The sequence below is a fragment of the Tursiops truncatus genome, chromosome X (assembly GCF_011762595.2).
Source record: "Tursiops truncatus isolate mTurTru1 chromosome X, mTurTru1.mat.Y, whole genome shotgun sequence".
Classification (NCBI taxonomy): Eukaryota; Metazoa; Chordata; class Mammalia; order Artiodactyla; family Delphinidae; genus Tursiops; species Tursiops truncatus.
Genome location: NC_047055.1, coordinates 65,721,907 through 65,736,567, shown reverse-complemented (window position 1 = coordinate 65,736,567; position 14,661 = coordinate 65,721,907). Strand labels below are relative to the sequence as shown.

General features: G+C 35.4%; 1 protein-coding gene across 1 annotated transcript in view; it reads right to left on the bottom strand.

The window, feature by feature from the left end:
- Positions 1-14,661, bottom strand: part of ATRX (ATRX chromatin remodeler) — a 247,901-nt gene that overhangs the window by 75,019 nt on the left and 158,221 nt on the right. The window contains 4 exon segments of the mRNA XM_073799062.1: positions 6,003-6,175; positions 6,306-6,394; positions 8,341-8,471; positions 14,302-14,419. Of these exon segments, the coding sequence (XP_073655163.1) occupies positions 6,003-6,175; positions 6,306-6,394; positions 8,341-8,471; positions 14,302-14,419 (511 nt within the window).

Genomic DNA, 14,661 nt, shown 5'->3' with positions numbered 1-14,661 from the left:
TTTTATCTACCAGATTACTTATCCCTTCTGTATCATCTCATCTGCTTCTGATTCCCTCTAGTGTATTTTTTATTTCAGTTACTGTATTGAGTTCTGATTCTTTCTTACATTTTCTAAGTCTTTGTTAAAGTTCTCACTGAGTTCCTCCAATCGTTCCCTGAGTTTGGTGAGCACGCTTATGACTGTTTCTTTGAACTCTTCTATCAGGTAAACTACTTATCTGTTTCATTAGCGTTTATTTTTTTCTGGGGTTTTATTTTGTTATTTTGTTTGGACCATATTCCTCTATCTCGTTACTTTGATCTTCTTTTGTGTTTCTATAAATTAGGTGAAACAGCTACCTCCCCTGATCTTGAAGAAGAGGCCTTGTGTGGGAACATTCCCTGTGTAGACTACTTGTGCCTAGAGACTTTGCCAGGCCAGATGGGGCTGCAGTGGGCACCAGTTGGGGTTAATCCCTGGGGACCACTATGCCCGAGGCTGCCTTGGTGGGACCACAGAACCTGGAGGAGGGCCCAGTCCAGAGGTAGCCCCCTGGGAAGTACTGCACCCAAGGCTGCCTTAGGAGGATAGCTGGAGCTGGAGAGGACCTGGTCCAGGGGCAGTCCCTGAAGAGTGCTGGGCCATAGGCTGCCTTGATGGGGTGGCTGGAGCTGGAGCAGATATGGGGCAGGAGGAGTCTGGGGAGGGAACTCCAAACAATAGTGATCACCACTGCCTCCTACCCAGGCAAGGGCTCCAACAGTTCCCTGTCATTTTGGCAGAAACTCTAGGGTTAGGAAACAGATTTCCTTTACATATACTGTAGGTGCCTTTAAAGTTTTTTCACTGTGTCCCAGGGTGAGTGTGTCTGCATTTGGATCCCTCAGCAATCCATCTCCCTACTGTAGATCACTGCGAAAGAGGAGGGGTTCCCATGGATACCATGTCTCTGACTTTCCTACCAGTTTCTATGTGGTTCTTCTATTGGCAGCACCAGTTCATTCAGCCCCCAGATCTTCTTCAAGAGAAAATGCATTGTGTTTAGGTGTAGATCACTGTGCTCAGGGGAGGAGGTGAGCATAGAGTCTTCCTGTGCCGTAACCTATCCAAGTCCACTCTATGTTTGTTTTCAAATATAATGCTCACTGATAAAGCTTACTCTGAAAACACAGGCATACCTCAGAGATGTTGCAGGTTTGGTTTCAGACCATCACAATAAAGCGAATTATCACAATAAAGCGAGTCACACAAATTTTTTGGTTTCCCACTACATATAAAAGTCAGGTCTACACTATTCTGTAGTCTATTAAGTGTACAATAGCATTATGTCTTAAAAAACAATGTATATACCTTAATTTAAAAATACTTTATTACTAAACAAATGCTTGCATCGTCTCGCTGAAGCAAGTCATAATCTTTTTGCTGGTGGAGGGTCTTGCCTCCATGTTGCTGGCTGCTGACTGGTCGGGGTGGTGGCTGCTGATGACTGGGGTGGCTGTGGCAATTTCTTAACATAAGACAACAATGAAGTTTGCTGAATCGATAATGGCTCTTCCTTTCATGAACGATCTCTCTGTAGCATGCAATGCTGTGTGACAGCATTTTACCCACAGTAGAATTTCTTTCAAAATGGGAGTCAATCCTCTCACACCCTGAAATTGATTTATCAACTAAGTTTATGAAATGTTCTAAATCCTCTGTTGTCATTTCCACCATCTTCACAGCATCTTCGCCAGGAGCAGATTCCATCTCAAGAAACCACTCTCTTTGCTCATCCATAAGAAGCAACTCTTCATCCATTAAAGTTTTATCATGAGATTGCAGCAATTCAGTCACATCTTCAGGCTCTTCTAATTCTAGTTCTCTTACTAGTTCCACCACATCAGCAGTGACTTCCTACCCTGAAGACTTGAACCCCTCAAAGTCATCCATGAGGGTTGGAATTCACTTCTTCCCAACTCCTGTTAATGTTGATATTTTGACCTCTTCCCATGAATCATGAATGTTCTTAATGATACCTAGAATGGTGAATCCTTTCCATGAGGTTTTCAATTGACTCTTCCCAGATCCATCAGTGGAATCACTGTCTATGGAAGCTATAGCCTTACAAAGTGTACTTCTTAAATAATAAGACTTGAGAGTTGAAATGACTCCTTGATCCATAGGCTGCAGAATGGATGTTGTGTTAGCAGGCTTGAAAACAACATTAATCTCGTTTTACATCTCCATCAGAGCTCTTGGGTGACCAAGAGCAGTAATATTTTAGAATTACTGTCAATGAGCAGAAATATTTTGAAAGGAATCTTTTTTTTTTTCTGACCAGTCGGTCTCAACAGTGAGCTTAAAACACTCAGTAAACCATGCTGTAAACAGATGTGAGGCCATCCAGGCTTTGTTGTTCCATTTATAGAGCACAGGCAGAGCAGATTTAGCATGACTCTTAAGGGCCCTGGGATTTTCCAAATGGTAAATGAGCAGTGGCTTCAACTTGAAGTCACCAACTACATTAGCTCCTAATAAGAGACTTAGCCTGTTCTTTGAAGCTTCAAAGCTAGGCATCGACTTCTCTCCAGCTATGAAAGCCCTAGATGGCATCTTCTTCCAATAGAAGGCTGTTTTGTCTACACTGAAAACCTGTTGTTTAGTGTAGCCACCTTCATGAAATATCTTAGCTAGATTCCTCTGGATGACGTGCTGCAGCTTCTACATCACCACATGCTGCTTCACCTTGCACTTTTATGTTATGGAGATGGCTTCTTTCCTTAAACCTCATGGAACCAACCTCCGTTAGCTTCAAACTTTTCTTCTGCAGCTTCCCCACCTCTCTCAGCCTTCATACAACTGAAGAGAGCTAAGCCTTACTCTGGATTAGGCTTTGGCTTACGAGAATGTTGTGGTTGGTTTGATCTTCTATCCAGACCACAACAACTTTCTCCATTATCAGAAATAAGGCTGTTTCACTTTCTTATCATTTGTGTGTTCACTGGAATAGCACTTTTAATTTCCTTCAAGAACTTTTCCTTTGAATTCACAACTTGGCTAACTGTTCGGCAAAGAGGCCTAGTTTTGGCCTATCTTGGCTTTTGACATGCCTTCTTCACTAAGCTTAATCATTTCTAGCTTTTGATTTAAAGTGAGAGACAAGCAAGTCTTCCTTTCACTTGAATACTTAGAGGCCACTGTAGTGCTATTAATTGGCCTGATTTCAATACTGTGTGTCTTAGGGGATAGGGAGGCCTGAGGAGAGGGAGAGAGACAAGGGAAAGGCCAGTCGGTGGATCAGTCAGAACCCACACAACACAAAATTTATCAATTAAGTTGCCTGTCTAACATGGGTGTAGTTCATGGCTCCCCAAAACAATTACAATAGTAACATCAAATATGACTGATCACAGATCACCATAACAAACATAATAATAACAAAAAAGTTTCAAATACTGTGAGAATTACAAAATGTGACACACAGATATGGAGTGAACAATTGCTGTTGGAAAAATGGTGCTGATAGACTTGCTTAACACAGGGTTGCCAGAAACCTTCAATTTGTGAAAAACACAGTATCTGTGAAGTGCAATAAAACAAGGTATGCTTATGCTGAAATAATAAATCAAATATTTTGAAGTAGTTAATATACAGTCATTTCCTCATCATAAGATGTCCTAATACGATACTAAACTAAAACACAGAGATGTGGATGCTGTAAGGTAAACGTAAATGACTTATTCAAGGTGTTGCTTCTCAAAAAGTTCAGAAAGCTACCGCAAAAGAATTAAGCATAAACTCTTTGAAGTGAAAGTGAAGTATGCAGTGAAAATCATAGCTCAGTTATAGCCATCTACTTATTTAATATCCATTTCAATTTCCAGGTGCAACATTTTGGCTCTCTAATACTTCCTATTTAGGTTTTCTTACATTTACTATAAGAAAGTGATTTGCAAGGGGAATTCCCTGGTGATCCAGCGGTTAGGACTCGGAGCTTTCACTGCCGGGTCCCAGGCTGGATCTCTGGTCAGGGAACTAAGATCCCACAAGCCACGCAGCACAGCCAAAAAAAAAAAAAAAAAAAAAAAAAAGAAAAAGTGATTTATTTTTAACACTTACATAGTACCAGGTATATATGATCATGTATTATGATCTACTCAGCCTTATATAGAGTTAATCTAGATGTAAAGAACAAAAATAGATTTTTATCATCTATTTGTTCTAGAAAATGTTTCTGATCAACTATACATGTAGATAGCTACAATAAATAAAAAATATATCCATCTATGAATGACTTCTATTTGACTGCACAGAGCTAAAATGAAACAAACACAATAGAAAAGTAGGCAAAGTTTGTCATTTGGAACCCACAGCCTTCCCTGTCTGCTTTTAAGTTCATAACATGTAGCAACCTACTCTCTTCTCCAGTTCTTTTCAAATTTTTTCATATTATGGCATATATGGAAAGCAATAGTACTTACAATAGCACACCAGGAAAACTGGAAGATGCTATTCATTTCTGAAGGTGACCCAGCTGCATAAGACCCCATCTACAGTTCCAAGTGATGAACACATCAATACCTCAGCATACTTTTATGTAATCCATTTAAAGCACAGTATGAGACACACTGGTTAGTCTACTCTCTCTTTTCTCTTAACCATAAGTTATGAGAAAAAATTAAGAATATTTTAAGAAAATCATTCCCAGGAACACATAAACTTTAAGCTATTTATTTCTAATTACGAGATGAGAGACTGAGGAGAACTTAAGTGAAAATGCAGGTCAGGAGACCAGGGGAGGAGATAACAGGAGCTTCCCACTACCTTAAATTAAACTATAACCATTCCTTTACTATTCTTAGAAAAGCATACTTTAAATCTAGTTGGAAGATGAATGCTGATAATAAACTGCCTTTATGGGGTAACAGGAGAGAAAAACAAGAAAAGAAATTTTGTAGTTTAAGTTTTACTATCCCCCTGATTTCTTAGAGAAGTAAGCCAGGGTCTGTGGTTAGGCTGCCATCTGTCTATTTCAAGGAGATACTGAAGAGAGAAATGTTTATCAAGGAATCACCAAATTTGTTCAGCTGCAGGCCTGAGACCAGCTAAGCTCGTCTGTGCACAGGATCATTCACCTAGCTGGCATTCACATCTCTTCTCAGATGGTCTCTACTGCTTTGCTCCATGATTCCCAAATGCCACATATTTAGAGTTACTTACACTGTTCTGTTTTCAGATATTTGATATTTCAAATATTCAGATATCTGTTCCCAGCACTGGAGTTCCTAAACACCCAGTCAGGCTGCACTAGGAGTATACAGAGCCTGAACACTAAACCTTCAAATGTAGATATGAGTAAAGATAACTTTAGCCATTGGGAAGTTCAATGGAAGACTTTCACTGAGTATACACTCATGCACAAGAGAAAGAAAGAAAGAGAAAGCGAAACACTGACAAACTGTACCTGACACAGGGGAAACCTAGAGACAATAAATATAGATTATGAAGAATTAAAAAGGAAAAAGACTAAACCAATGAAACTAGTTTTACTGTATAAAATGAATTGTAATCATAGTTTATCATCTGAAATGCTTCCACTTATTTATATAGTAGTTAAGTGAAATTACCCTGGTGGGTTTGAAATGGGCTATATCTAGGTCTGAATCCCACTTCTACCAATCATTTATAAAAATAAAGATAACAGCATTGCGAGGCTGCTCAAGAATTAAGTTAGCTAACACATGGAGTGAAAATAATACAGAGTTTAGGCATATACATGTAAATAAATGTTAGTTTTTCTTTTTTCCCTTCCTCTTAAATACCAGAGAGAGCACAATGGCTTGCTTGTAATTCAACATTCATCAAATATTTGTTATTACTTGTATCTGATTATCCTAGATGCTTACCAACTGAGGAAAGATATTCCTTTGAGCCAACCAGTGAGGATAATTAATAACTGAAAAAAGCACTGACATTACAATGACATGATATTTTCTAAATCAATGTTCCATGATAAACATAACATTTATCAGACTCACTTTCTTCCAGCTTTAAAGAAACTGAGGGATTGTTTCCTGTTTCATCCACATTTCCTTCACCACCTCCTCGAGATCTTGAATTCCAGACTTTAATCACTTCAACATCATTGTCACTGCCACTTCCACTTGAGCTACTATCTTTTTTCCCCTTTTTCCCCTTTGTTTTCTTCTTTCTAAAAAAAAAGAACAAATTCAAAGTATTAGGAAAACACAGGAAAGATACAAGTGCCAATTATTAGAGGATGATCAGCAAGTAGGGATTTTAAACATGTCAACACAGGGCACAAAAAGTATTCAATTTACTTTGTATAATCATCAGAGCTTAAACTCATGGAGGTTTCTTCAGAATCTGAAGCTATAAATTCATCCATACTGTCTTCATCAAAATATCCCTAGAGAAAAAAAAAAGATGAATGTTTTAAGAATTTATATCAATTTATACTGGAAATTATAATAATGTTTATTTCATTTAAGGATAAGTTAATTGTTATGAGATAAGGAAGAACTGAAGAACTATCATAGATTAGAAAAAATAAAGGAGACGTCACAGATATGAATAATAAACAAAATGTGAAATCTTGGATTGAATCAAGGAAAAGAAAAAGGATGTAAGTACAAAAACTGATGAAATCCAATTAACGTCTATTGTTTAGTTAATAGTACTAACCCAATGTTAATTTCTTAATTTTGACCATTTTACTATGGTTATGCAAGATGTTAATCTATGACAAAGGAGGCAAGAATATACAATGGAGAAAAGACAGCCTCTTCAATAAGTAGTGCTGGGAGAACTGTACAGATACATGTAAAAGAATGAAATTACAACACTCTCTAACACCATACACAAAAGATAAACTCAAAATGGATTTAAGACTTAAGTGTAAGGCCAGATACTATAAAAATTCTTAGAGGAAAACATAGGCAGAACACTCTGACATAAATCACAGCAAGATCTTCTTTGACCCACCTCCTACAGTAATGAAAATAAAAACAAAAATAAACAAATGAGATCTAATGAACTTAAAACCTTTTGCACAGCACAGGAAACCATACACGAAACAGAAAGACAATCCACAAAATGGGAGAAAATATTTGCAAATGAAGAGACTGACAAGGGATTAATCCCCAAAATATACAAACAGCTCATGCAGCTCAATATCAAAAAAACAAACAAACCAATCAAAAAATGCATGGAAAAAAAAAAAAAGCATGGAAGATCTAAATAGACATTTCTCCAAAGAACACATACAGATGGTCAAAAGGCACATGAATATATGTTCAACATCACTAATTATTAGATAAATGCAAATCAAAACTACAGTGAGGTATCGCCTCACACTAGTCAGAATGGCCATCATCAAAAAATCTACAAACAATAAAGACTGAAGAGGGTGTGGAGAAAAGGGAACCCCCTTCTACACTGTTGGTGGTAATGTAAACTGGTACAGCCACTATGGAGAACAGTATGGAGGTTCCTTAAAAAACTAAAAATAGAGCTACCATATGAGCCAGCAATCCCACTCCTGGGTATATACCTGAAGAAAACCATAATTCAAAAAGATACATGCATCCCAATGTTTACTGCAGCACTATTTACAATAGCCAGGACATGGAAGCAACCTAAACGTCCATCGACAGGCGAATGGAAAAAGAAGATGTGACACATATATACAATGGAATATTACTCAGCCATAAAGAAGAATGAAACAATGCCGTTTGCAGCAACCTGGACGGACCTAGATTGTCATACCGAGTAAAGTAAGTTAGAGGACATATATCACATGATATCACTTATATGTGGAATCTAAAAACAGGGTACAAATGAACTTATTTACAAAACAGAAATAGAGTTACAGATATAGAAAACAATCTTATGGTTACCATGGGGAAGGGTGGGGAGGGATAAATTGGGAGATTGGGATTGACATATACACACTACTATATATAAAACAGATAGCTAATAAGGACTTGCTGCATAGCACAGGGAACTCTACTCAGTACTCTGTAATGACCTATATGGTAAAAGAATCTAAAAAAGAGTGGATATCTGTATACATATAACTGATTCATTTTGCTGTACACCTGAAACTAATACAACAGTGTAAATCAGCTATATTTCAATAAAATCTTTAAAAAAGATTAACATTTAACACTCCTTCCATAATCACAATGCATTCAAACATATAGTAATTAACTAGAAATAAAATAAGTTGAATTACTGTACCAAAAAGAAAAAAATTTTTGAATATACAGTACGTCTATACAGATCAGCCTTTTTCCTAAAGTTATTCTGCTTCCGACAGATACCTTTTGATCAACTTTAGGTTAGTTGATTTACCTTATTTTCTTTGCTAATGTAGTCCAGCTGCAAACACCAAGGATGAGTCCAGATTCTACTTAACATCTGAAAATCTTGGAAAAGTTTTGCACCTGCCTTTCCTCTTCCACCTTCACTGCTATTACCTACACCTGATCAAAAGAAAAAAAGAGTTAATGTTAAGACATAAGAATTCTCTAATTCATCCAAGGTGTTTCTAAATTAGGGCCTTAACTTTATCTGTGCCTCGGACTCCTTTGCCCATGTAGAGAATCTTATAGGCCCTCTTTCTCAGAAAATTTCAAAACATATAAAATAAATAGGATAACAAAAGAAACCCATTATACAGAAATTATCAAGATGTTTAAAAACAAACTTTTGATATAGTGGTATGTGTACCTTATTAATGCATTAAATAACAAACTACAGCAGTAATTTTAACAACTGCCTGAAATTCTGAAGCATTGATAAAGGTAAATTTGAGATATCGGTAATGACAATAATATATAGAAATATTTCTGATTTCTATTGGTAACAAAGTCACAATTAACACTAATACTACTTTGGTTTGTTGCCTATATTAATAATTGGAAAAATGCTGTATTTTTGATAGAGGTTAGTGAAAACGTAATTTTTTTCTTATTCAGGTTTTTCTTATTCAGGTCCTAGATTCTAACCATAGACCCTAGATGACAAACTTCTGCTTTAGATAAAGCCACTCTCTGTATACAGTATTTTAGCAACTCTCTCCAATTATTCTTACACCAAAAAAACTACTTCTAAAACTTATATTTTTCCTGTTGAAAAAAATAGATTTCTTTTGCCCAGAGTAATTTCAACAAAATTATATTTTTCATATGAAAATGAAGTGAAAATTAAATGAATGCACATTTCATTAATATGACAAAATCATCAAGAGGGTAAAACAGAAGAACAAAGCTGACTTTTTTTTTACTAAATTTATTTTTGGCTGTATTGGGTCTCCGTTGCTGCGCACGGGCTTTCTCTAGTTGCAGCAAGCGGGGCCTACTCTTCATTGCAGTGCACAGGCTTCCATTGTGGCAGCTTCTCTTGTTGTGGAGAATGGGCTCTAGGCGCACGGGCTCCAATAGCTGTGGTACGTAGGCTCAGTAGTTGTGGCTCACGGGGTCTAGAGCGCAGGCTCAGTAGTTGTGGCGCATGGGCTTAGTTGCTCCGTGGCATGCTGGACCTTCCCTGACCAGGGCTCAAACCCGTGTCCCCTGCATTGGCAGGTGGATTCTTAACCACTGCACCACCAGGGAAGCCCAAAGCTGACTTTTTTAAAAAACAGCATTTAAGCAATAACATTTTTCTGTCCACAGTTTTAAAAGATGTAAATTCACTGATAATTAATGTCTTGTCTCCATGAGGGACAAGAGTATATTCAGTAATGATATGAAATATGAATAAAAATGCATAAAAGCCTGATACTGATTATTTTGCCTGATAGAGGTATTTCCACTGTGTATGACAGAAATCATTGCTGTGAAAATGAGGCATCTAATTACTTGATATACAACTGTTCATAGCATTCCCTTATAATTCTTTTATTTCTGTAAGGTCAGTAGTAATGCTCTTTCATTCTTCATTTTAGTTATTTGTATCTGCTCTATTTATTACTTTGTAAGTACAACTAAAGAGTTATCAATTATCTTGATTATTTCAAAAAACCAAGTTTTGGTTTCAATAATTTTCTCTACTGTTTTCCTTTTCTCCTTTATACTTATTTCTGATTAGTCTTCATTATCTCCTTCCTTCTTGCTTTGGGTTCAGTTTGCTCTTATTTTAGTTTCTTAAGGTAGAAAGTTAGTTATAAATTTGAGATCTTCTTTCTTGATATAGGCATTTACAGCCATAAACTTCCCTGGAAGCATTGCTTTACCTGCATCCCCTATTTTAGTACCTTATGTTTTCATTTTCATTTACCTCTAAATGTTTTCTAATTTCCTTTGTGATTTCTTCTTTTGACTCACTGGTTACTTAAGAGCATGCTATTTACACATATTTGTGAATTTTCTCACTTTCCTTCAGTTATTGGTTTGTAATTTCATTCTAATGTGGTTAAAGAAAATATTTTGTGTGGATTTTATCCTTTTATATTAAATGAGGCTTGTGTTATGCTCTAAAATATGGTCTATCTTGGAGAATGTTCCATGTGCACTCGAGAGGAATGTGTATTCTGCTCCTATTGGACAGACTGTTCTACAGATGCCAGTTAGGCCTAGTTGATTCATAAGTGTTTTTCAAGTCTTCTATTTCCTTGCTGATCTTCTGCCTAGCTGTTCTATCCAATATTGAAAGCCTTATGAGTTTTTTAAATTAATGTGAAGAAATGAGAGATTTCAAAAAAAAGTAAGCTAAACAACTACCATTTATTCTCCAAGAAAAGCTGATTAAAAAGTCAATTTTTATTTTGGTGGGTGGGAACTACTCTTGTATATACCATAAACATCTTCTATTATAAAAAAATTTCATAAGACTTTTAAGCCTAACTGGCTAGTGTAGAATGTTAAAGGGGAAAAACTGAAGTCTCCTCTACCTACAGTACTGATATGTGTTAGAGTTGTTATTCTTTGTGAGGAATGGGAACCACATTAAAAAGAATATATTAATAAGTTAGCCAAATAAACATCCACAGAAAAATGTTCTCTATACAAAAGAGAATTGACAATTATTATTGAATCATTCTATCCTAAAAAAAAAAATGTTTTGACGCCAAATGGCTTTATTTGGAAATACAAGCACAAAAAAGGGCAAGTAAATACATAATGACAAGCGAGTCTTCCTTTCACTTGAACACTTAAGAAGCTGAGGTATGCCTGTATCTTGTTCTGGCTTTGATTTACATTTCCCTGATGGCCAATCATACTGAGCATCAGTTAGAGCAGTGATACTCAAGCAGAGGGTACATCAAAATCACCTAGAGGGCTTATAAAAATGCAGCTGCCTGAGCCCTACTCCAGAACCACTGACTCAACCTCTAATGTGTGGCACTTAGACCCATTCATTTTTAGAGACAAAAGGATATTACTGTTCTCTATTTCTAAGAGTACAGTTCAGTGGCATTAAGTATAACTGAAATGTTGTGCAACCATCAGCACTCTCCATTTCTAAGACTTTTTTCCCTCATCCTAAACAGAAACTCTGTATCCATTAAATGAATCTGACTATTCCAGTCACCTCTAAGTGTAATCACACAGGATTCGTCCTTTTGTGTCTGGCTTATTTCATTTAACATGATGTCTTCAGGATCCGTTCATGTCAGGATTTCTTTCTAGACTGTAATATTCCATTGTTTGCATATATCATATTTTGTTCATCTATTCATTACTTGATGAAGACTTGGATTGCTTCCATCTTTTTGGCTATTATGAAATAATGCTATGTAAACATGAATGGGTAAGTATCTATTAGAGTTCTTGCTTTCAATTATTTTGAAAGTGGAATTCTACCTAGAAGTGGAATTGCTGGATCATATGGTAACTCTCTGTTTAACTCTTTGAGGAACTGCCACACTACTTTCTCCACAGGAGCTGTACCATTTTATATTCCTAGCAGCAATGCACCAGGGTTCTAGTTTTTCCTTATCATTGCCAACACTTATTATCTTTCTTTATCTGATAGTCATCCTATTGGGTGTGAAGTGGTATCTCTTGGTTTCAATTTACATTTCCTGAATAACTAATGATGATGTAGAGCATCTTTTAATGTGCTTATCAGTCATTTGTATATCTTTTTTGGAGAAATGTCTATTGAAAACTTTGCCCATTTTTGAATTGGCTTGTTTGGTTTTTCGTTGTTGTTGTTAGGTTGTAAGAGTTCTTTATATATTCTGGATATTATCCCCCTTTTAGGAAAGTGACTTACAAATATTTTCTTCCAATTTGTGGACTGTCTTTTTATGTGCTCCATTTTTGCATTCCTTAAGACAGTGTATGGATTTTAATACTGATTTAAGCTTAAAATCAGGCTGTTTGAAAACTAAGTATTCACACTTGTAAAACCTAAAGTTGTTTACCGAAGGCAGAGGCTTACATGTAAATATAAACTTCTGACACTTGATGGTAAAAAGGAAGACTGCAGGATTGTACTTTTTAGAGAACAAAGGAAAATTAAGAGGATGTTAATTTTCTTGAAATTCATTAAATTTAGCCTCTCATGACTTTAATTCTGTAAATATTAAATATATTATAAATTATCACTACTAAAATTAACATCAAATTGTTGCTAGTATCAAAAGCAAAATTTATGTGAACTTTTAAAAGCCAAGTCAAATATAAAAAGAGTCATATATAGAAACAAAAGAATTTCTGGAATATGTAACAGAAAAAATACCAAACATTTTAAATGCAAGTGAGATAGGTGAATGACATTTTGGGAGAAACACTTTGATGGTTTGTAGTGAGAATCAAGATAAAGTAACCTTTAATATAATCCATTTAGCCTTTTATGGCTATTAACTCAGGTTAACTTTAAGGAAAATAAAACATCACATTTAGCAGGGGGAAAACCCAAGACATTCTCATGACTGAAAGATTCATGGCATCAGATAATAATTTAGCAATTATACCTTTCTGAGTTTAGAAGCGTTGGCAATTAGTACTTTAGATATATACTCCTATCAAGTGAAGTCACAAAGAATGAGGTCCCTTTAATTCTTAAATACTGCATTGCTCTCAAAAAGAGTACATTTTAATATCTATATATGAGCTATTAACATTTTGCTGTTGGTTATTAGAGACAACTGATTCTTTAATAATTGAAAACATCTAGTACATTCCTCACAATAAAACAAAATTTCAAATGGAGAAAATATTAAATGACCAAATTTAGTACCCTTTATTACTCAGAGATTAATGAAAGATAGGTCTGATAATCCCTCTCTTTCTCTCTCTCATTGGAATTTCTACATTTGGTTACTTAATCATGTCTGCAATTTTTGTCATTCAAAACAGAATGGTACTGATACAATACATCTAATAGCTTATGATTACTATACAAATGAAACTGTATGCCTTGCTGGAAATGATCTCCTTCCAAAAGTCAGTCAGAAAATTGTTTTTATAATACAGCAAAACAACATTTCTATAAAATACAAACATTCAAATCCTCTTTTCCCCAAAGCAGAACAACTGTTGAGGACTATCATCATTATTCTACTTTCTAAAATGCACTGCTATCACAAAGAGTATTACTTTAACTATTGATAGGATAGGAAGTATCATTCTAATATGTGTGTATACACCTCCACCCTCCATTATTTTTTGATCAACTATTGTATCCACAATGGCTGAAGGGTGCCTTCTAACCTGTAGCTCCTAAATAAATCTGGCACATCACCTGAGGAAAGGTACCAGAATAAAGTGACTAACAAGTAAAAAAAAATCACTCCAGACCAAACAGAAACTAAAGTTTTGCTCTGTGAACAGTGACAACCTTGGGCACACAGACACACACAAACACACGAGTTTACTGATGATGAAACAATATCTGTTCATTGTATTTTTAAAAAGCACATAGAAAATAGTACAAAATAAAGTTCTGCATAATGTCATCACCCAGAAAATAACCTATTATTAACATTTTTGTGTATTTTAGGCATTTGTGCATATTTTTACTGTAACATTGGGACATAATGTGTGCGCTGCTTTGTATTTTGCCTTTTTTTCCCTTCAAACTTTGTCAATTTGATACCTAAGAAATGATTTCATAAATTTGATTTACAGGTTTTTTATTATTAATGTGGTTGGATATTTTTTAATAATACACCGGAATTTTATTTATCTTGGATATTAGTTTTTTTAATTAGAAATATTTTGTGCTTTTACAATATAAACATACCCATTTTATGCAAATGCAAAATTGCAAAAGAACAACTGACATGGTGAAATTATCAAGACAGCATTCTTCAGAAAAAGAATGCTTTAAGAGAGAAAACAATAAGCTAAGTGTATTTGTTACCTGTCAAGTGATCTAAGTAGTACTGATAGAGTTTGCACTGAATAGGAGTCATTCTCACAGCTAACACGTATTCATGTTTTGGAGGCAAGAACTTTGTTAATGCTGTATAATCTTTCCTCTGCAATTAATAAAAAGAGAATGAAAATTAGTTAAATATATGACAGTAACTAACTGTTCTAAGAATTATCATTGCTTGCAACTAAAAAAATGTACATAAATAAATAGGTACCAGACATATAAGAAAACATTTACTTAAACATATTTACCCTCTTTAATCACACAATGATCCCATATAATTGTAGTTAATGTATTTCATGTGACTATACAATATGACGCACTGGTAAAAAGATACTGCAACAC